Raw genomic sequence first — 23,638 nt, forward strand, 5'->3', positions numbered from 1 at the left:
CCTCCGGGCATTTTGGTAAGCTGGTGTCTGATGCTGGCTTCCAGGGAGAGGAGGACCAAGGTCAGAGGCCTGGGTCAGCCCTAGACTTAGATGTGCATCTCTCACAGCTGGGGGGGTGCTTTGGCCATTGGGGCAGAGTCTGGTGGGGGACACCACCAGTAGAGATGAAACGGCTCCCCAGGGGAGTAGACGGGGCACAGGGCAAGAGGCTGTGCAAGGGGAAGAAATATCTAAAAGGTTGTAGCCTGGACTGGGGAACCTACACTGTTCCAGCACAGCTCCAACAGAAAGCATTTTACCCATTTTAATGGTGTAATGTGAAATCCGTAAGCACTGGAGGATCCCATCTCACAACCAGAGGCAGCTGACAGCTGCAGCAGGCAGGGAGACAACAGACCTCATCTATTGAAACATACAGAGTTTTTCTTTCCAGAAAACTGGACTTTAAGTATATCTGACTATTCGGTGAGGGGGGGAGCCTTGATGCCCAAAGGCAACCAGTGCTGTCCCCACGCCAGCCTCCAGCCCCCGTCATCGTGCGTCCCTGCAGCCCCAGGAGACGGCAGCTGCTGCTCCACGCTGCAGCACTGAATGCTGCTCCCTCCTGGGCTCCTGAACGACTCCTGCCAAAGTGCCTGCCACTGGCTGAGGAGGAGGAGGCTGAAGCAGAGCTGAGCTGGGAGGTAAGTAGTGCTTTCAGGCATGGGAATTTGCTTTACCTACCCAGCATTGAAGAAAACTTGCCCAAACCCTGGCACTTTACTACAAGGGGACTGACCAGTTGTGGTATTTTATCTTTAGGACAGCCTGTTGTTTTCCTTCTTGTGCTTGCCTGTTGTTTTTTGGACTCTGTGAAGCCTGATTGCTGCTGCACATCTCCTCCCACAGCACTGTCTTGGAAGCAGCCGTGCCAAAACTTGGTTGCTCTTTCCCCCCCCGAGCTGATCCCTGTATTTTTGCACCCATGGCTCTGGGGGACAGTGACCTGGTGCATCGGTCAGCTCTGCAGCGCTTCTCACCTTTGGTAATCCCATCCCTAGCGCCTGTGCCGGAGATGAGAAAGGATCTGAAACACAGGCACGCTGCGCAGGATGTTTTCAGCTCAGGTGCTGCATGTTTATACTTTGGTGATGGCCAAAGGGCTGATCCTTTCTCACCTAGCTAATTTTCTGAAAACACTTTAAATGAAACCCGAGACCTCTGCACAGCCCCTGGTGTCCCTGACCGCCAGAAGAGTTGGCTGCCTTTTATGAGAGCATGATTTTCTCTCCGTGCGTGGCAATTCCCTGCCCTGTGCTCTCGCCCCACGGATTAATTCCCCTCCTTTCAGCGCCCCGTGCACCGTGCTGCGGCCACGGAGCCGGAGTGGGATGTGAGGGCAGTGGCCGCTTGCCCGGCCACCTCTCTTCCCCGCCGCCTGCCGCTCAGCCCTGCACCGCGCTGCCGTCTCACCGCACAGTGAGCCGGCCACTTCGCCAACGCTGCTGAAAACTTTTTGTTTGCTGGAAGAACTGGATGACTTTTCTTTTTGCATAAGATTGATTCCCAGCCAGAGCGGGCAGACCTCTCTGCTCCGCCCCTTGTAATGCATGCTTCAGGACAGCACGGCCCTGCTGAAACAGGAGTTGTGTTAATTGTAGTTATGGCTGTGTTTTGCCAGACCAACCTCTCTGAGTCCTTCCCAGGCTCTTCAGTTAGTTTTTGAATGGTTGCGTGCATACCCAAAAGCCTAGGTGAATTTATTTTCTGAAGAGCTTCTTGGAGGACCACCAAAAGCACCCTTGGGATCACCATTTTGATGGAAGGTGGTGAACACTACTGCTGACAAGGTTCTGTCTTACCTGACGTCCGTTTGTGCGATCTTGTTGGCCACCAGCACCCTCAAACCATAGTTTCAGACCCTAGACCTAAGACAGACTAAAAAACAACTTTGTGTTAAAAGTGTGTCTGGATGTCAGGCTTGTAGATGATTCCCAGGGCTGAATTTTTAACACGGCAAGTCGTTCAATGACCCTTTTTTGTCACTGTTTTCCAGAGAGCCTAGAGACAACCATGTAATTTCTCTATCCTCTAGTACATCGGGGGGGTAAAAAGGTGTGTTTTATACCAAGCTTAATGCTGCTGAGAGCATAAATGAATTTATGTTGGGAGTGCACTCATATTGTTGAATAGCGTGCCTTACTGGGAAGTACATTAAAAGTTAACCTCCTGTGGTTTATGTGGTCAGCTGCTGTTTGATGTCTTATCAGAATACCTATTCACATTTCAAAAGGCAAAGAAAACCCCAAAACATTGTGCTTTTTTTTTTTGTTTATGAAGTAATTTCACTTTGCTGCCTTGGACCGTGGATCCAAGGACTTTATTACCGTACAGTGGAGAATTTCTATTTTAACCTCCCGGTTTGAATTTTCCAAAACTGAAATGAGAGATAGCAGGAATAAATGAGGGTTGTTCTGTCCCATCTTCAGATCCATTTTACTGATAAAAATCCTAAGTAATCAAAAAGGCGAGCCTTCTTTGTCCCAACTTAAGAGAATTATTGTTGGCAAAGTGAGGTGCAACTGCCCCCGCCTACGCCTGGCCTCTTCCTCAAGGAAAGCTCACACTGGGAAGGCTTTTCCAAGTTTAGAATCTGTCTGGCTGGCAAATATGTGCTGGCTTTGCACATATTTGATAGAATAAAGATAGATAGAATAAAGAAAATACGGCATTTTGCGTTAAAAGAAGCGCAAACACCCAAACCACTATTTTTTGTTAGTGGATATTCAGTATTATTTGAGACTAATTCAAGAGCTTTATTTTTCTTTAAAGATTGCCTAGAGCATTGTGGCTCGACTCTTGACTTCAGGATTTCCTTTGCTCTGTCCAAAAAATACGTGCACATTGCTATTAATCTTGTCTATAAAAGCTGGTCTTGTGTTTGGTCCTGGTCAGAAGGACACGTTCACACCTAGTGAGTTCAAAAGGTTAATGAAACTTTTGACTTTTTACTCTTCTGCCTACAAGCTTAGAAGAGGGGAGGTATGAAATCTTGGTAGTTCTTGGAATTATTGGAGTGTATCAGAAAAGAGTCGGCAAAAGAAATTCTGGGTGTTCTAAAAGGAAAGATAGATTCTACCTATGTAGTGGAAAAAGTTAATCTGTTTTGTCCCACTCATTTGAAACCCACAAGAGCCCCTCTTGGGCTTTTAGTACATGAGAAAAACATGAAAGAGCAGTTTGGTAATGGGAAGAAAATACTGCATAGTGGAAAGACACTCCTCCTCTTCAACCCACCTTTTTGCTGGATCTGGCATTTTTCAGAACATTTTGGGCTGTATCTCTTACCTTCATTGAGCTGTGCATGTCCATCCCCCAACCACGGGAGAGGAGGACGGTGTAGGTGGTGGGAGTGCGAGCTCTGCTTTACCCTAGCTAACCTAAGGGATCCTCCTCACTGCTAAGGTGAAGAGAGGGTGAGAAGGGATGATGCATAAAGCAAACTCCTTCCTGGCAGTGCAAGGTCAGCCGTGCTGCAGCTGAAGCCACGCTTGCAGCCCCAGGGCCCGGGGCTGTGGTGGGAGGAACGCCTGCCCCTCACCCCCCGACTCCCCACAGCTTCACCCTGCCCTGCCAGCACTACCGCCAGCAAACCCTGGCATGTCTCCCTGTAAGTAGAGGGACTTTGGGCTTGATTATTTGCTTGTTTTCTCAAGCAGCGCCATGCAAGATCAGGAGTGAGTTTAAACACGGTGAGCATTGATCCCTGCAGGTTTTGTACCTGCACGGCTGTCTACAGCCTAGGGCAAGCCCAGGGTACCTGCTGAACGGTAGCACAGTCTGCCCTGCTCGCTCCTGATGTGTCCAGATGACTTGCTGGGTCCATGCTAAGGTGCTGAGCGCAGGTAGCCTTCCTTGTCCCGCAGCGAGCTCTGGCTCAGGGGCTCAGTGTGGCTGCACTTGTTTGGAGCGGCGTGGATGGTGGATGTGCCTGGTGTGGACAGCAGGCTCCCTGGTGGGTCTTTGAGGTGGAAAATGAGTTCCCAAGAACCTTGTGCTGCAGCTCTGGAAAGAGAGCTATGCCCCTGGCTCTCTTGACCAGAAAGGTTTGAAAGCTCTTTTGGATACTGGTGAAAAGCCCCCATCTTTTCATCTAATCCTAGCGCAAAAGTGTGTAAGTGTCTGTATTCTGCACGGTCAAATCCTTTTAGCTGTACTTTCACCATTGTGAGCTTGACCTGTGGGCTTCCAGCTAATGCCAGTGCAACTGCCATGCTCTTCTTGCCATGCCCCCGTTGCCAGGCCCTTTGACTCACCACCTCTCGTAAAGCGGGTTGAGCTAACTGTGAGGTTTTCAACACTTCTTGTGTCTTGCACATTTCCTGCAAAAGGCGGCAGAAAAATGTGTTTCCTGAGATGAAGTAAGCGAAAAAGAATAGCTACGAAAACCAGAGACCAAAAGAACCTAAAAAACCAAGAAAAAGAATAAAGCTGTTCAGTAGCTTCCTGTTTACCAGTGGCTCAGATAGAGATTTATCAGCAGCGTTGCCAAGCTCTCTTCACACCTCTCAGACCACACCGGTGTGGGAGGTGTGTGTCACCCCAGCGAAGCTTCTCTTCACACCCCCGGCAAGAGCAGAGGCCTGAGGGAAAACATGAAAGACAGGACAACGCTGCGCAGACGCCTGCTTTGAGATTGTAGCCACTGCGGTCTAGATGGGAAGCGCCAGCGGGATGGGACCATTGCCCAGATTTTGCTGCATGACGCCCTCGTGCCGAGAGCAGCCTGCCCCGGGAAGGTGTTGCTAAAGGCACACGACCCCCCCGAGGGGACCTGCTGCCGATGGCAGGATGCGGGTTTGGATCCAGTGTCCCTGAGTCACTATCCCAGTCTTAAACCACAGAGGCTTCCCTGTTTTAAGAGCACGGTTTCATATGTTGAAACCCTTTTTTTCCTTTTAAAATCTGATAAGCCTCCAGAGCTGCTTCCATGGGAGGCTCCTGTGGCAAAAGCAGAGCCATGCTCAAGAGGCAGACGTGGGCGCCGGTGGCTGCATGGGGAATTTCCCACCCCGTAGCCCCCTGGTTCCTCACAGTCCCCGGGACTGTTGTGGCCTGAGCCCAGCCCAGAGGCAGAAGGGGTGCAGACACCATGGCATGGCAGTGTGCCCTCGCAGGGGTACCGCTGGCACCCGGCCATGGGCAGGCACCCTGCTTGCGGCCAGGAGCAAGTCTGGCATCCTGCACCGCACGCCACGGCTCCCACAGGGCAGAGAGCGTGAACGAGGCCCAGCACAAACCCTGGGAGGAACAAGTTTAGCCATTTAACTGAGTAGCTAATTGAGTGCCCTTACCCATGCCCCAGACCCATGCGGTTTATCTACATTCACAGAGCCAAAAAGTGTTGCACAGGGTTAGGCGGCACTGCTGCAGTTTCTGTGCTGGAGCTCACAGACTTCACACCTGAAGGGTCAGTGAGCCCTGAGAAGAAAGACTTGAGCATCAGCAGGAATCATAGTATCATAGAATGGTTAGAGTTGGAAGGGACCTTAAAGATCATCTAGTTCCAGCCCCCTGCCGTGGGCAGGGACACCTCCCACTAGACCATGCTGCTCAAAGCCCCATCCAGCCTGGCCTTGAACACTTCCAGGGATGGGGCATCCACAGCTTCTCTGGGCAACCTGTTCCAGTGCATCACCACCCTCATAGTGAAAAGTTTCTTCCTGATATCTAATCTAAATCTCCCCTCTTCCAGTTTGAAGCCATTACCCCTCATCCTATCACTACATGCCCTTCTAAAGAGTCCCTCTCCAGCTTTCTTGTAGGTCCCCTTCAGGTACTGGAAGGCCGCTATAAGGTCTCCCTGGAGCCTTCTCCAGGCTGAACAACTCCAACTCTCTCAGCCTGTCCTCATAGCATAGGTGCTCCAGCCCTCTGATCATCTTCATGACCCTCCTCTGGACCCACTCCAAAAGGTCCATGTCCTTCTTGTGCTGAGGACTCCAAAGTTGGATGCAGTACTCCAGGTGGATGTGTTCCGGTTTTTGGTGGTCTCCGACTGGCGCTGCCTGGCCAGTGCTGGGAGCAGAGCTGTGCTCTGGCTGGGCAGTGAAGTTGCCCCCTCTGCAGACTGGGGCACCTAGGAATGGGTGCTGCTGCGGCAGGGCACTGACTCCAGTGGCCCTTTGCTCTGAGCTAGTATGGCCAGTGCCAAGCTCTGGTGGTGAGCACTGGCCAGCCAGCTGGCACAGGTAGCCTTGATAATCTGGTGGGAAAACATCAGCTTATGCCAGAGAGGGAATTATGTGCCAGTCAGTGTAATTACAGTTGCTGGAAAGCACTAGAAGGAATAATCAGCCTGCAAGAAAATAAGAAGAGTAAGAGCCGATACAGATTCATCAAGAAGCAGCTGTGTCAAATCAGCCTCAGTTACAGCCTCGTGCGGGCCAGGCAAAGCACTGGTATCCCATAATGGAGCTAGCAAGCTTTCTGAGCATATCAAACAACCTTTAGGTGGATGCACAAGTGGTCAGCAGTCAAACTCCCGAGTGGTCGCTGCTGGTCAGGAGACCTGCCCAGAAGGGTCCTACAGCCCTGGGGCTGCGCTTTGCCCCAGCACAAGCCAGCGTGCGCGTTACTGCTCTGGATGAAGGGCTGGTGCATGTTTTTACTGTTTTTACGCATGTCACCACCTTGGGAGGGGATGCAAGTGTACTGGGGGACAGGATGGCTGCTCAAATTGCCCTTGACGGATTAAAAAGCCTGGGAGCGATGGGCAGCAGTTCATTAAGGACAAGCGCCCACTTCTGCATGCGGGGAGGGTCAGCCGAGACCACAAACACAGGACGGGGAAGACAACGCTTCTGGAGAAAAGGATCTGGGGGCCAGCATCCAGCATGAGAGACACGTGAGTCACCAGTGCTATGTGACTGCAAAAGAAGACAGCTACCCCGGGCAGGTGGCTCTTCTAGCCTGCTTTGCCAGGGGTAAGGCCAGAGCTGGGGCTCTATGTCTGGTTTTGGGCACTGCGATGCAAAAAAGATGAAGGAAAACTGGGCAGCCGCCAAAGGAGAACAATGGCTACGATTAACAATTTAGAAAACATGACCTAAAAGGAAAAAGATGGTGGAATATGAGCTATTAAGATTGAAGAGAAACATGATCTTAGAATATTTTAAAGCAGCTAGAAGAGAGTAGCAATTGTTCCTCCATGGATAAGATACTGATAAACAATTGATATTGATAAATAACTCAAATGATACCAGGAGAGTTTTAGATTAAGGATTAAGACAAGTTCACTAGGAGTGAGTCTGGAGAAGCACCAGGATGGTTTGTAAGGAGAAGCTGAGGGGAAAGCAAGGGCTGCAGGGGCAGCCTGAACAACCATGTAGCAAGAATAACAGTGGGACACTGCCTCTGCCTTTAAGACAGGGGATGGACTACCTGATCTCCTAGTGTCTCAACCAGCCCTGTTTTCTGTGATTTCTCTGTTCTAACTCATTCTCGCTTGCAGCCTTCTCTGTTCTCCACCCTTAGCATCAGACGTTAACCTCAGGGGTGCCTGTGCACTGGTGTACTGAAAGTGTGGGGCAGCAAAGGCTTAAAAATCAAAGTGCTTTGGGTGAGAAAAAAAGCATCAGATAAGGAGCAGATGGAGAAGAGTCGTCTTGTCAAAGAATCCATGTGAGAGATGTATTTGTTTTCTTCATTCTGTCCCACAGTTACTCTGTTGTAAAACATGAGTGAGAAAATCCCACTCACTGCTGACATTCTTATGAATGAGTTACTGTGCTGGAAGTTTTGCAATGCACTGATTTCTGCTTGGGTGAAACTAAGCGATTGTGCAAGGCCGCAGCTGTCAAAGCCATAATCCGTGTGGCTTTGGTGCCAGCAGTGAAAAGCAGAGCTTGGAGCAGAGTGAGCTGATCCAAACATCACCAAGCACCTCCAGCTGCTTCGCCTGCACAAACTCAGCAACAGTTTTTGGAGGACCCTCTGGCTCACAGCCTTTTTTTCTGCATGGAGCATCTGCTGCAGGAGAGAGAGCCAGAGCAATGCCAAATAGGTTTTTCGTACCCACATTTGTGCATGTCTGCATACACAAGCACTTTGTTACAGTAACACAACTCCCACTTTGGTGGAGGGTGTCAATATTTTTTCCGACCAAGCTGAAAAGAAAAATAAAAATTTCTGTCTGCTATCAGCAAAACAGACACATCTTAGTTCTACTGGAAATTTTTTGAAGCTTTGAAGTCTGCCTGTTTTTGAGGAAGAAGACTTAGAAGAAGAGGTAATTTATTAAAAAGAAATGCTATATTTGAAAATGACACATTTGAAAATGAACAATGGCAATGTTTTGTCTGGAACTTGTCAAAATAAAGTATGGTGACTCTTCATCTTTTTTCTCTAATTTGGAGGGGGGGGAAACCCCTCCAAAACAACTTGACACTTTCAGAGATATTTTGGTCAACCTAAATACACCTTTTTGATGACAAAAAACCCAATCACTCAAAATCTCACCCAGTCACAAAATCTCATCCATCTCTTTGTATACAGGCATACAAATAAGTTCTCGCCATTAAGAAAGGGAAATGAACCATTCTGCCATATGGCATATTTGTACCTCTATGCTGGCAATAGACTGATTAAACAATCTTAACTAAGATGATGTGGTCCTACTAAGATGGTGTGTTGATAGCTGATGCTGATGCATAATATTGCCAAACATTGTGGCAATAATTAAAAGAGGCAAGGATCCTCAAAAACAGCTCCTATGCGGGGGTTCCTTCTGTACATCCAGGTGACTGCCAGCCCTGGTCCCCCCTGCCTGTCCCCGCTGCCATATGGGAGAGGGGTGCAAGGGATTCACCGAGAGTGCCATGGCCGGGGAAGGGTGCTTGCTGGTCCATGCAGGCGGGAGACACACTTGGGAGAGGGTTGTTGCGGCAGAGAGATGTCCAGGAAGAGGAATATGGGGTGGGAGGTTCATCAAAGTGCTACCTGCCATGCTATTCCCAGGCTGTGGAGGACATGCTCGCCCCAACCCCTCGCCTCTACCTTCTCCTGCAAAGCCAAGCTGTCGTCTTTGTTCTTCCCATCAACAGTGATGACTGCTGGTATTTTACAAGCAATTTTAGCTGAGCAACCCAGCATCTCTGAACACTGCATACCCCCTCTTGCAGTTAATCTTGGTTTTGTTTTCTCTGCTGAACTAAGTCACTTCTTCCTCCTCTTCTAATATGACAGACTTAAGCCCTCTGAGATGTAAAGTGAGAGCTGATTTGAAACAGAAAGGCCTCTTTTTGACTAAGAAGCTCCTCTTATTTAGCTGTGGAGCAAAGGCGGAGGAAAGTGCTCTTCTCAGCTAAGAGCACCTGACTTGTCTGGATACCACTGCTTTGAGATGGGTGGAAGCAGAGCATCGCATCGATGCAAATTTGTTCTCCACTTTCCAGCCAGGTGCTATGATAGCAAGCAGATCGAGGAAATACTTAGTCTTTTCTTGGGAAATATCCTACAAGGTAAGGTATCTTACCCTGCTTTTATTCCTGTCTTTTCCTAATGATTACTACAACAACACTGGAGCCTGTGCCGTGGTGTCAGAAAGGTGCCTCCCATTTGCCTTACCAAACAGCCAGAGCCATACCAGGGCTCACGGCTGGTGCTCCTGAGGCCAAAGCAAGTTCTTGCTGGAGGTGTCTTCTGTTGCAACCACAGTTTCCTTTCTGTATTAGAACTCAAATTCATCTCGACCGTCTGTGGGAGGAAGGAGAAGTTTCTACAAGAGCAGGCATAGCAGTTTTGCAGCAACTAAGCTGGCTGTTACCCCCAGGCTGAGGAGCTGCAGTGGTGGCGTGGGATAAGAAAACCCTCTGGCAGTAATGTTAGATGCTGAGCTAGTGTGCACGGGTGGTCCTCCAGTGCCAGTGAATGCATCTGGCTGTCGGAGCTGTGGACGTGGCCATGCTGTTTGCCTCACAGCAAAGGTCACAACATTTGCCACAGACCTTCCATTTAACGTGGGTCTTCGCTGGAACACCACTTTCCTGACCTTGGGGCTCTGAGTAGTTTTGGGGCGTGGAAGTCTGCATTACTCTGATGTGATGGTCACTTTTAGGCTGACAGTGTCTTCAGCTATACGAAGTGTTGCATGGGGGTTTCCCCCACTGAAGCAACTATTCTGGCAGAAGATAAAACAGCACAAACTGTAACTCCGGAGTGAAAATACAAGAACCACTGTGGTGGTGATGGCAGCAGGCACAGCTAAGGTGGAAGCGTGAATGGTGTGGCGCACAGGCTCGTGGTGTGAGACTCCCCAGCAACCGCTGGCGGCCTGGGGCCGCTGTGGCTGCTGCAGGCTGGCCCTGACAACCACCAGCAAAACGTAACATGACAAAACAGAAGGCTCCTCCTACAGTGACATTTTCCCTATGTTTTTTAAGCTGAGTGGTGGTTGAGATGCCTGTGCACCGGCAGTTGCACCAAGGTGGCGGTGCCACATGGCTCTTCTGTCCTGCAGCTCACGGTCCTGGCTGGACGCCTGGAGCGTGGCGCGTGACACAGCTCTTGCACCCAAACCCAAACTGGTCACAAGTTGAAGTACCGGAGATACCAACAGTCAGTTGCCTCTGTTTTGCTGTAAGGTTATTTCTTCCTCACAGGAAAGCCCACAAGAGTATGGAGAGACGTTGCTAGCACTGGTATTAGTGCCCAGCTAAAACTCAACTGGAGGAATGCTGCAAGGCAGCAGCCATGGCTGCTGGAGAAGGGAGGTCTAGGGTGGATTTCAGATGGCTTCTTAGCAAATGGATCTGAAACCTCCCTGCCCTCTGGGTCGTACTCAGCACCTTGGCAGCACCTCCGAGGTCCTGGGAGGGACTGCCCGGTGCCTGCTGTCTCATCCCCAGCTATGAGACCCCCCGGGTCAGGCGTCCCATTCACACACTTAACCAAGGACCATTTTACACCAGCCGGCTTGCTCTCCCCCTGCAGGAATGCTGCTCCACAGCCCCAGCGCCCCGCTAGCAAACTCCCTTCAGTGCAACGGACAACCTGTAAACATTGCGCTCATACGCCTGTGTGTTGTGTAAGGTGAGACAATCCTCCTTTTCCCCTGACCACCTCCTCGCTGGGTTGTCTGTGCGTAGCAAACATATCCCTTCAACGACTTTGCTCTACCAGGCTGAGCCCAGCCCTCTCGCGCGGCTCCTCCTTCCACCTCGCAGCCTCTCTGCACCTCTTTCTGCTTGAGTTCAGCACTTTCGAGTGCAGGTGACCTTTAACTTCTGTGTTCATTTTTTTACCACCTCTTGCTGGTTTACCACATTTTCTGCTTTGTTGTCCTCCTCAGATGAACTTCAAAGGGCCGTTTGTTGGCTCGACAGAAAATCCCTGTTTTGCCTGCGTGGCCCTCGTGTAACCCAGGACGTGGTGAATGCTACTCACAGACTGAGAACGTGCCAGGAGGGATGCAGGTCATTACAGCCTGGCTCACAGCTGATGGTGGACAAAATCAGAAATGCATACCTCCCCTCCTCCTCCCCCTAGATAGCCTCCTCTGAGCTTTCAAGGGAAGTTTAGCATACCTACAGCTTTCAGCACCCTACATCTGTGAACATATGGTTATTTCTCTCTACTGCCCTCCAGCCCAGCAGTACTCTGTCTGCCCATGTTCCTCCCGAATTACCTGTAAGAGAGTGAGTAGGGCTCAGCATGGGGAGAAGAATAAAATCTGCCTCCAATTCTTCCCTGTCCTCCAACCCAGGCATCTCCCATTAGTTTTCATCATCATAATTATCACCTTTTCAGCCAACAGTTCCCAAGTTCACCCCTGTGCTGTGGGCCTCCCATCCCACCCACCCTCATACCTGCTGGTCTCCAAAGCCATATTTGTCATCTCCTAAACCTGTCTGTGCTCCTTTCCTTTCACTGCCTTTGACAAATCACATTCTCTGTTGCCTTTAATGAATTTTTCTTCCCCTGTTGAGAAAAGCTCGGGAGATGGCTGTGTATCAGGAACACTGACCATCGCAGAAGCAGCGCGAGCACAAACTTTTCTGAAAGACAGGCAGGGCCAGGGACTTGCTCATGTATATCACTTCCCAAAACAGAGCAAATCTGCTCTTGGAAATGTTACATCAGACTCTGTAATTCTGCTGCTCCCCTCCAAAACACTGGCACCACCACTATTTTTCCTCCCTCTCCTTATTACCAGACTGTTATGATAAACCCATCGCTGTCCTCCCTGGTCTGCCCAAAGTACAGCAGCCAGCTGTCCTCCAGCCATGGCAGTGTCCAGGCCTACTCACTTACATCTTATCTTTTTTTTCACTTGAATTTAAGCTCTTTTCCTTGTCTTTGAGGTCTTCTGCATCCTCTTGGCTGCTCCATCTTTCTCCAACACACGCGGCGTTTCCTCTGACGTTTCCCTGCTGCGCTCTTCCAGCTTCATGCCTCACTTTGCCTGGCCGGGCAGAATTGCGGCTGGTGAAAATGCGTGGCTGTAAGCCAATAACAATTAATAAATATACATTTTGGAATCAACTGAATTTTTTTTAAAAGATCATAACACATGCAACAGAAAACAACTCAAGAAAAAAATATAAGGTTTTTTTCCCCCATTTTTGGATATGCATTAGTTTTTTAAAATGCAGGTATCTTTCATTCTTTTATCAGTTTTATGTCAAACTATTGTTTAATTTTTTTATATGTGTTTTTTAATTATCAGCCAAACTAATGCAAAAAGCATCCAATGGAAAAGGGGGCATCTTTAGCTGGTTAATATTTTGATCATAAGAAGAAATAATGAAAGCTGATCTTATTGATTTCTAAACAAAGAAGTAAATGAAAGCTGACCTTATTGATTTCTAAACAAAGAAGTGAATTGAATGGAGTTACATTATGTGGTACTGTATGTCTGTAACAGCAGGACATACTATTGATATATTATTAATCATATAATTAATATATAGATAATAGAATAAAATAAAAGTTCTATTACAACAATGTTCAAAAGTTAGTTATGAAAAAAAAAACTAACTAAAAAAGAGGAGCTGGTCTCTCTTACATATTAAGACCACCGGGTACTTGGAGGCAGGGCGATGCCGTGGTCATTGGCAGTATTTTGAATACCTCAATGGACTGGTCTTTTCTCTCTGACTGTGCTACTGACTAGTGCCAGATCCTTCATTACGTTACTTCTTTTTTTCCCCAGCCCATTTTCTCACCTTTTTTTTTGTATCTGCCTGCGGTATTTAGCTCTTGTCTTCTTTGGGACTGTCTTTCACTATTCATTTATGCAAGAGCCAGCAACCCAGGGAGCTCCTTTGGATTGGAGCTGCTACTTGCTACCAAATAACAGGTTAATAACTTCAATAACAGTCACGCTTTGGATATGCCATGTACTTTTGTGGGGCTCTTGGGCAGATCTCTTGCATTCTCTGTGCTCCTATAAACCAGGAAAACACTGATTGTTGAGATAAAGGGATGAAAAGCGTATCATTTGGATGTCTTGTACCACAACTTACAGTATTACACAAACAAAAGTAATTTAAAGTTATTGAATAAAATAAAAAAAATCAAGCCTGTCCTTGTTTCAATATTTTGTCCTTGACCATGTATCCTAAATGCACTAAAATATACTTTAAGAAAACCTAAGGTAGCAAAGAAACTCTGAAATACCTCCACTTGAATAAAAGCTGCTTAAAAAAGGACTGCAAAGAGGTAACAGTAGCTGTGAGTTCTTATTTTGCTCAGAAAGTTAATACATTAATAATGGAAGAGACATAACCAGACTGCAGTATACAAGTTGATATTAGCTGAAGGAAACGAAAAACTAAAATAATGCATCTCAGAAATTATGTATCAGCTTCCGTAAAAAGTTGCAAATTTATTAGGGTGTGTTCAGTGATGGAGATATTGGAACTTATAAATTTTTCACTTAAATCAGGTGTGGCTGTGAGGAAGGGGGTTGTAGCAAACGTGTTAAAAGAACACCTGTTCATGTGCTACCTTTACTGTCTTCAAAAAGATTTTTGCTTTGCAGAATGTGTTGGTAAGCCCTCTCACTTCTTTTCCTGTTTACTGCAGCTACAAAGCCTTCTATTTGTCTCAAAACCTATTCTGTAACTGGCAGCTGCCCATTTGACACCCTCATATCACCAAATCTCCGCTATCTCCACAAGTGATGGAGTAAACCTCTTGGAAACTCCCAAGCCCAAGAGAGGACAAGGGCACAGTAGAAGGAGAAGGTGACCAGGACCAACTGAGTAGAGGCTTCCTGCTGTCAAAGGTAAAGTCCATCCACATTTAATGTGCTACTCTTAAAAGTAATGGGTTAACGTTGGCAACCAGGGGAAAGGGACCTGCAGCAGTTATCTCTCTCTTGATACCCTCCAGAAAACTGCTTTTTCAGTTTGACTGTTTTGCCAACTGATGTGGAGAGGGGGGCAAATGGAAAATGCTGTGCCCTGGTCGGAAGCTGTCAAAGGCATTAACGGTGTAAAAGTGTTCTGAAAGTCTCAAGTGGAGCATCTCCAGTCTCTGTTCAGCCCAGGAGAAACACTTTTGAATTTTGCCAAAATCGGATGCATCATATCTATAAATCTATACCTATGTATCTGTATCTATCTACATATTTATATATCTATAAAACAGTATTCATTATTTCTTGAAAATGTTTTACTTTTTCTTGTTGAATCTACGGACTGCTTTTAAGGGGTCCCTGACGGGCAATTAAGAAAAGCTAGCCGTTGCTGCAGTGCTTACAGTCACAGTGTGTTGGGGACACACATCAAAAGCATTAGCAGCAAATATTTTCTACCCATACCTCTTGCTGTATGAATAGCTATTATCTAGTGACTCAACATCGCGATATTTAGGGGTTTCTGCATGAAAACAAAGTTGAAATTAATAACGCAGGTGTCCTACCTACAGCTGAAAACTAAACATATGAAAGAATTACACTATTAACGTAGATTGCAGCACTGCTTTTCTCTCATCACTCATTATTTCTGAGCAAGGATCTCCATAGGGTTGAATGCTGTATTTGTAACAGGTTTCTCGGCATTGTGTGTGCCAATTGACTTTGGTAGAAGCAGCCCTGGTGCCCCGAGAAAAGCTGAGGCAGGTCAGCGAGGCGTGAGCAGCGTCCGTACCTGGAGCAGAGGACGAACACTGGCTCCAGCCCCCCTCTGTGGTGTGCATCCAGATCCTCCTGTTGCCCTGCCACAAGGTAGCACAGCCAGGCAAGAAGGGGTGAATTTTCATTCCTTCCTCATCAATATGAAAATTTTCACTGTTCTCTCTCTTTTCGTATACCCAAGCAGCAATTTTTGACTCAGGAAAGCATCCTCTACTATTAATGGATTAATCAGTATTATTGCTACAGCTTAATAGAAATAATTAGTTCAAATGATTCTTCCCTCCTGGGAACTCTGTGTCTTTGAAGCTCTTTCAAGATGTGATCAACCTGTATGCAAGCATAACACAGGTGCAGTGCACAATAAACATGCAAATGTCTTAGCAGTGACAAGGGAAACTCCTTTGAAATTGTGCCTTTTGAAAGAACAATTAGTTCTTAAAATGTGAACACTTAGCTCTGCAAGCCAGATCCCCTTTTATAGGAGTCACGAAGTGACATATGAAAAAAAAACACCCAAAGCTGGCTAAAGCACTGACTCACTTTTGGAGAACAGGTTGGACTATTTTAAAGCTGTCTTCATTGCAATTCTTCAGAAATGACAAGAAAGGAACACACACCCCCTGCCCCTCACCCCCCTAGATTCTTTTGGTTTTCTCTAAACTAGAAAACTGAAGTTGGGCAGAACAGGCAGGAGTGATAAACTGCTGTGTTTTAGCAACAGGCACAGCCAAGCTGCTCCCCAGCTAACCCAGGGGTCAGCGGCAGCCTCGCCGCAGCAGCCCGGAGCTTGGCACAGCAAGTGCTGCTGTGTAGCCCTGCAAACTCCCTGCTGCTGCTGCAGAGTTTTTTTCGTATGCGATCCTGCGCTCGCCCGTGGAAAACTAACTTAAGTGTCTCTGCACTCCATGCCAGTATCTAGCCCTGATGGGCTCAGCTAAAAATGTGGTTATGTGGATGGCTTCGTCGGTTGAGACACTATTAGAAGGGTCTTCATGCTACAGGCAGAAAGCTTCCCCACCCGAGGGAGCACAGGAAAATTCAAACTCTTAGATCACATGCAGGTTTTGTAGCCTTTTGCACCATTACGACTATCCAGAGCGCGAATTTTTCCCCGTCACTATAATGATGAGGGGCTAACTCACTAGCACTGAGGCAATTTCGGGCAAATCGAAAGCACTCCAGTACTCCCACTTAGGCACATATCGGAACAATTGGCAGGCTGCAGGTGCAGCCTTTTGGGTGGCACAGCTATTCTTGTCCAGCCAGGGAGACCAAGATCCCATTTTGCAGTCCCTCTCTGCCTGGAGGCTGACCCACAGGCTCGGTGCAACACAGAGAGAGGCAGAAGCCACCCTGGGAGTCCTGTGCCAGGACAGCCAGCCATTTATCCCTTGTTCTTTCCTCCTCAGGTATCTGAGATGAATCCCACGAGCCAGTTCCTTGGTACAACAGAGTATGACTATGGATATGATGAAAACACTGCTCCATGCAATGAAGGAAACAGCTTTCGCAGGTTCAAATCCCTCTTTCTGCCGATCCTTTACTGCCTTGTGTTTGTCTTCTGCCTTCTGGGAAACTCTTTGGTCCTTTGGGTTCTCCTGACCAGGAAAAGGCTGTCGACGATGACCGACATCTGCCTGCTGAACCTCGCAGCCTCCGATCTCCTTTTTGTCCTGCCTCTCCCTTTCCAAGCCCACTATGCCTCAGACCAGTGGGTTTTTGGCAATGCTATGTGCAAGATAATGGCTGGCATTTATTACACAGGTTTTTATAGCAGTATCTTCTTTATAACCCTCATGAGCATAGACAGGTATATAGCAATTGTCCATGCCGTCTATGCCATGAGGATACGGACAGCTTCTTGTGGCATAATTATCAGTTTAATCCTGTGGCTGGTGGCTGGCTTGGCTTCTGTACCCAACATCATGTTCACCCAGCAGCTGGAAATTGAGCAGTCTGTGCAGTGTGTCTCTGCATACCCCCCAGGCAACAATACCTGGAAGGTCACTTCTCAGTTTGCAGCCAATATCTTAGGCCTTTTGATTCCCCTTAGCATCCTCATTTTCTGCTACACCCAGATACTGAAAAACCTGCAAAAATGCAAAAATCGGAACAAGATCAAGGCGATTAAGATGATTTTCATCATCGTCATTGTTTTCTTCCTCTTTTGGACTCCCTTCAACATCGCGCTGTTCCTAGACTCTCTGCAGAGCCTGCACATCATCAATGACTGCAAGGCGAGCTACCAGATAGCCCTGGCCCTGCAGCTGACGGAAACCATCTCCTTCATTCACTGCTGCCTGAACCCCATGATCTACGCCTTTGCTGGGGTGACCTTCAAGGCCCATCTTGAGGGACTACTTCAGTCCTGTGTCCGTGTCCTCTCCAGCCCTGTCGGAGGTGCCGGGGCTGGTCAGTCGTGTTCAGGGCACACCCAGCTCTCCGGCTGCTCTGACAGCGCAGGGTTCCTGTGAGACCACCTGAGCTGCCTTCTTCTGGTGCAAGAAGTTGGCCTAAGGTCTGACGTGGCCCTGGAGGTTGTACCATGTGTGCAGCATCCTCTTGGGAGGACCAGTATATCTAGGCTTCCTTTTGGCATACGCTGTGAACTACGGCACAGTAAGTGGCAACGTCAGTTTCCCAAGAGCACCGGTGCATTTGTAAGATGGTGACTCTACAAGCTTGCCACAGAATGATTTTTAATTAAGTTTTAGAGCTCTTTTAATACATTTCAGCAAGCAGGGTGCTTCCTCTAGCACTAATTTTCTCCTCTGATGACAGCATTGCTTCTGCCTCACCCACAAATATGCTCTACCTTGTGGAAGCTGTTCCATACCTGGATCCCTACATCCCTGAGACAGGCGTGGGATACCCCTCCGCGAAGCAGGGAAGGGAACAGGCGTGGGATTACTTCACATCGCCAAGAATCACCTCAGCCACTGTCACCGTTCCCTGTTTGCCTCAGCTCCCAGATAAAGAGGCCCCTCAGCTCAGGGTCCCGTTGCTTTGCTGTAGGACACTCCCAGGGCCACAGCCAGGGGGTCCCTGGAGCTGCTGCTGCCCGAAGCAGCCTTTGGTGGTGATACCTTCAAAAATAGCAAAGCAACGCCGCCAGGTGCCCCCTATACCGGTCACTTGTAGAGGCCCATGCTCTTGAATATGTTGTCGTCAAAGCAGCCCGGTAGTCTGCATCACCACGGGAGGTGTGGGACCTCCAGCTCTGTGCCCCCAGCGCTCGCTGCTAAATGTAAACACCATAAACCGGCATGTAGTGTGTAGGCTCTGTCTCTTTTTCCACGCATTGTTTTCTGCCATTTTAGAAATGTTTTCTTTGAATAAACATATTAACTGCACCTTTTTGTCTTGGCTCGTAAAAGTCTTTCTAATGACTCACAAGCCTAGATTAGGATGAGGAAAGGATGTTTTTACTGATTTTTGAGCTGGTATCACGTAAAATACATCTGATGGAATTGAGAGGCACCCTGGAGCTCTTCAGCAAAAGAAGTCTGTCCTCCGCTTTCCTGCTGTGAAAGTTTTGTTCTCAAAATACCAATAAAAATTCACAGTGAAAAAATAACATTTATGTTGAGGTAATATTACTGTAAATGAAATTCTAAAAGTTAACAAGAGAGTACCTGAAACTAGGAAAAACACAGCCTGGGTATTGTCAAAGATTGTATTTTCTAGGGTAATAAAAAATACTATATGTTTTCTTAGTTCTACCTTTCCTTCTGAAATACAATTGCATTTTTTTATGTTTCCTAAAAATTTCAATTACATTTCTAACCTCAGTCCAAAATATTCTTGCCATTATCTACATAGTATAGAAAATACCGCTTTCATTTATGGTTGTGTAATTAACATTTCTAGGTTTTATGCCTCAATGGATAAGAAATGCCCTGCAGCTCAAATACCATATTGTTTTACTTCTCGGAAGATTTCTACTTATTTAGAAACAAAGGCCCCTGATTGTGTATTAATGTGGGGGGTTTTGTACTCTGCAGGCACTTTAATGATTGAAAAGAAATATGGGCCAGCATCTCAGGTGAGGTATCTTCCCCGTGTCCAGAATTCTGGAGTTTGGATAAAAGTATTCCTGTTTAAAATGTCCAGTGACATTTACCATCATCTTACCTGTTGATGTTTCAGATGAAAATGGAAGGGAGAAAAAACAGAAGTTTTATATATATTCTTTTTTAATTGGTATTTTGAGAAAAAAGGAAGATGGAAACGTTTTCTGGCCAGCTCTCACACACCAACACTTTCCCTATGAGCTGCACCACTGCAATTTAGCACAAGGAACAAAATCTAGCAAGTTAGCAAAGAACAAAAGTCAGAAGCCAAGTTTCCTGGCTGTAGGGAAGAGACACAACTGACTGATCAAAGAGTGTGCCCTGGACCAATGGGACTTACAGCACCAAGGAACTGCCTTCAAGGATATAAAGTATCCATGGAATGTCCCCTGCACTTTTTTAGGCTGCTAGAGTTCAGGGAATGATCATTTAATACCTGGCAGCTTTTTTTCTGATTGAAATTGGGCACGTGTGAAACAGCAAACAACTTGCCCTGGTCACTTTGTTTTGTCAACAGTTGTATAAAAAGGACCAAAGCCATGCAATGACTGCTTTCAGGTAAAGATAGTATTCAAAGACTCACTGGTTTTAAAACATAGATTTGGATCATATCTGCAATTCTGTTACTCAGAAGAAATAATAATCCCTTGATAAGGTCCCTAAATTCTTATTTTTCAATAATTGTTTATTTGCCTTGCTGAATTTCAAGTTTCAAAAAGGCAAGATGGCCAAAAGCACTGTAATTCTTCAAAGATCATACCCCTTTTCAGGTTGCTATGTCTTCCAAAGTGATACGCACCAGATATGCCCCAGACATGCATGGTTCTTTCCAATGCCATCATGAAATTCTGCAGGTGTGAACCTAAAATGTCCCAAAGAGACTCTTGCATCATTAATGCAGCAATGTTTTCAGCAGTAGACTAGGATTCTCTCTGTTACAAGAGAGATTAGGGTCACAAGACAAGGGCCACAATCTTCGGTTTCTATTATTTATTTATGCAGCTCCCACTGAAATCACACTCTGCATATATGTGTAATAGCAGAATTTAGCCCAAACGATATGTGAAGTCTTAACCAAAGAAACAAAAAAGTAGGTTTTGCTGGACTCACTGCAGAGTTTCTTCCTCCTCCTTGTCTTCCACTGCTGTGTTTGAAAGACTTATTTAAGAACCCAGAAAGAAAGATCCAACACCGCCCCACTTCTCTGATCAAGAACAGTCAATCTCTCACAGATCAAGACTGCAGATTCTTAGGGCAATTTTCCCTTCAGAGGACTCTTTTCTCTGTCTAATGTGGCTGCAAAAAGCAATGATACAAGTAGCTATTTTGCCCCTTTTATTGTATGAGCTACCAGAATAGGGACACAAACACGCCCAGCATCAGCCCAAGTACTCATACACAGCAGAGCTCTCAGAAGCCTCGTGTCTCTTCTCTAAGCATGAAATTTTATCTTTAATGTTGTAAACCCACAGGACTTTAAGCTACTCTTACATGCGATGGAAAGAATCTACGGAGACACTAAGCAATGTTCAAAAATTTTTGCATGTCTATGCACTGAAACAGTTCTGGATAACAGCACTACAACAGTAGAATACTATAAAGGAGGCGGTACTGCCATTTTTTCAAAAATCTGTTTTTTTTAAGGTAGAAACTTGTCAACGACAATCCGCTTTCTTCTGCAGGTGTAATATTCTCCCTGGAATAAAGCATGTAGCAGATGCACTATTTCCTCAGTTTCAAGGGTTCTGACAGAAAATGAAATTGGCAAAAGAATTTTGCAATCTACTCATAACCAGATCAGCTAGTTTTCATGTGCGGAGATGTTGTCAGCTGCAACTACCACTGCAAAAGCACCAAGGAACATTCAGGTTTGATGTCACCTGGATTTCCTGGTGCTGTGTGTGGTAATGTGAATATAGACGCCAAAATATCTAGCCTGGTCCTGTTCTGTTACATTAGTGGAAAGTTGATTGCTATTCTGAAGAGTACGGAATAATGAAATTATTGCTGTTCGTAGAACAGATCTCCTAATCAGATGTCGCACAACTAAAGCAATAACGTTTCTCCAAGGACCAAGCTGCAACACCTATCATTGTTATCAGATTGTCAGCTAAAGTGCGAAGTACCACTTTTCATGTTTGGTAACATTTCCCTAGTTAGTTCTAAAATGTGTCTGAACCTGCGTGAGCTTTATAGCTATTGGTTTTCATCTATCATGTTTCACAATTCTCCACTTTCATGTTTCTCTGCCCTCTTGTAGTACAACGCCTACGATGCTAAGACAGGAAAGTCTGATCTTATTCTGGTCCAAGACCACTTGGCAGTGTGCAACAAAACATCCAAATGTGCACATCCTCAAAAACACCTCACAGACCTTTAAAATAAATAAATTGTAATAGAACTGTGCAAAGCAGTGCAAAGGAGAACTGGGGCAGTTAGAAAAGCAAAAGCATCATATAACATGTGGTGCTGTTGGTGTTTCCTCCTTGATTTTCTCCAGCCTGCAACTGCCAAGTTCACTGCTTTTGTAATGTTCTTCAGTTCTATTTACTTACCATGGGACAGCCCAACCTTAAGAAGATGCAAAATTGAATTTTAGACATGTCACATTTGGCCCACCTTCCCAGGCTAGCGTCATGAGAAATCTGATTTGATGAGGGCTCCTGGGAGATTAAAAAAGTGAACATGGAGATCATTCTACAGGAAGAAAAATTCCTTAAAGTGAGGCTCTGCCAATTCAGGAACAGTACTTGGAGGCTTTGCATACTCTTGCTCTCTATGTCTTTGGCGCCATGAAGCCCCCCTCTTTCCATAAGGAAAAATGAAAAGCTGCACCTGGTGTGAGAGCAGGGTAAAGTGCTGGTTTGCTCTGTGTTGGCATCTGGATTTGCCCTCATCATCTAGCAGGTGTAGAGTTCTGTGACCTAGCTAAGGGGCTATACCCTCCCAACGGGAACAGTGACAGAAGGTCAAGGGAGACAAGCCACAGAAGTAGAAAATGTCTACCTTCCTTGCCTCTTCCACTTCTAGGGAGGAAAACTGGATGTTAATTTCTGACTGAATACTGGAGTTTCATTTATTCAACTTTTTTTTGGGCTGCATCTGCTCAAGCTCCTAGATTAAAACTAAACAGAAAAACACAGGTAGAACTCTCAATTAAGATGCTTAAGCAGCATGAAGAAAGTGGCAGTCAACCCATAGAAATAATTTGTGGAAATGATGTCATAAATCGTACAATACTTCAGGATAATACAGCCGTGGAAAAAAATCACATTAAACTTCATTTTATAATACTACAGTACTTAAGCTAATCTTCTCAGTGAGTTTGGGAAACCATGAGTATATGCCTTCGAAGAGCTGAAAAATTTATTCATGCTCCTACCATTTGTTCTTCGCTGCCCATTAGATGCTGAGGGCAGTGGTCTCCAGGCAGACCCATCACTGGCAGCCCCAGGCAGCTTTCCAGCCCTGGGACCAGACACTCTCAAGAGGTTAGGTTATTTGGCAAATGTGTGAAATTCAAAAGACATTGCAGATTATTTCACAATAACAAGCTTAGCTCACAAGTCACACACACTACTAGATGTCAAAGACCTAGAAAAAGTGTGCTTTAGGTGATAGAAATAGCTTTTTTTTCCTCTGTGCAACTACTACCATGCTCAGTTCAGGGTCATGAAGAGATAACGAAGTCACTTCCAAAGTAAGAAATGTGCCAACACAGTATATACAGTATCACACAGAGAGACCGCTTCAGAGGTACAAACCTGTGAGGTCAAAAAAGCATTCCGCTGTGCATAGGCTAATTAGCAGCTGAGAGCTATGACGAACAAGTTGCATGGCTGCTGGTCCTGGACCTGAGCTTGTTGTCCAGCAGGACCCCCACCATGTCCCTTTCCACAGAGCTGCTCCCCAGCCAGATAGATCCCAACCTGTGCTGCACTCCTGAATTTTGTTTTCCCAGACGCAAGACCTTACACTTGTCCTCACTGAACTTAACTGTAAAGTGAAAGATCATCTCATCTTTCAGTGGGAGGGGGAAATGCGAAATTACTACTTGGCACTGCTCTTAATTCCAGGAGCTGTTTTAGCCACTCTCCTACTCAGAAATTTCAACCCACTGTAATGTATTCTTCAGCTTTCTGCTTCATTGTTCCTTTTTCTCTCTTCTGGGGCACTTCCCTTAGCACAGCCTTCCCACTCCTGAGGATCACTTCCTCTGTTTCAGGAGTCTCTAGCACCTTGATTTCCTTTCTGCAGTAAGCAAGTTAGAGGGTAAGTCTGTGCCTTTGTCCCCAATCTTTTCCTCACAGCACACCTCTTTGCTTTTCCGTATCAACTTGCCATGTTGTTGGCTCTCAAAAGCTAGGGCTGAGCAAAGCTGCCTTGTGCAGAAGGTTGGTGAGTGACAGAGACGTTGCTGAATTCCTCTAGCCCCGCTATCTGC

The 23,638-nt window shown here is 46.4% G+C and overlaps 1 protein-coding gene and 1 long non-coding RNA gene across 6 annotated transcripts in view; one reads left to right on the forward strand and one right to left on the reverse strand.

Annotated features, from left to right (window-relative positions):
* The first annotated feature begins 452 nt into the window (after window positions 1-452).
* On the forward strand, window positions 453-17,595 carry LOC128905719 (C-C chemokine receptor type 8-like). 4 transcript variants are annotated; one of them, XM_054192175.1, is made up of 4 exons: window positions 453-683; window positions 14,068-14,269; window positions 15,035-15,211; window positions 16,531-17,595. In XM_054192175.1, the coding sequence occupies exon 4, from the start codon at window positions 16,540-16,542 to the stop codon at window positions 17,593-17,595; it is 1,056 nt and encodes a 351-aa protein (XP_054048150.1). In that variant the 5' UTR covers window positions 453-683; window positions 14,068-14,269; window positions 15,035-15,211; window positions 16,531-16,539. The 4 variants fall into 4 exon arrangements, with proteins under 4 accessions (XP_054048150.1, XP_054048151.1, XP_054048152.1 ...); XM_054192176.1 differs by having other exon boundaries at window positions 15,072-15,211; XM_054192177.1 differs by lacking the exon at window positions 15,035-15,211 and adding an exon at window positions 10,972-11,070 and having other exon boundaries at window positions 456-683.
* LOC128905720 (uncharacterized) overlaps window positions 7,257-23,638 on the reverse strand; it is a 37,774-nt gene continuing 21,392 nt past the window's right edge. For both annotated transcript variants that reach the window (XR_008464952.1, XR_008464951.1), the window contains one exon: window positions 7,257-12,479. This is a non-coding gene — a long non-coding RNA (uncharacterized LOC128905720). The remainder of the gene's footprint in view (window positions 12,480-23,638) is intronic.

Source organism: Rissa tridactyla, chromosome 2, assembly GCF_028500815.1.
Source record: "Rissa tridactyla isolate bRisTri1 chromosome 2, bRisTri1.patW.cur.20221130, whole genome shotgun sequence".
Taxonomy (NCBI): Eukaryota; Metazoa; Chordata; class Aves; order Charadriiformes; family Laridae; genus Rissa; species Rissa tridactyla.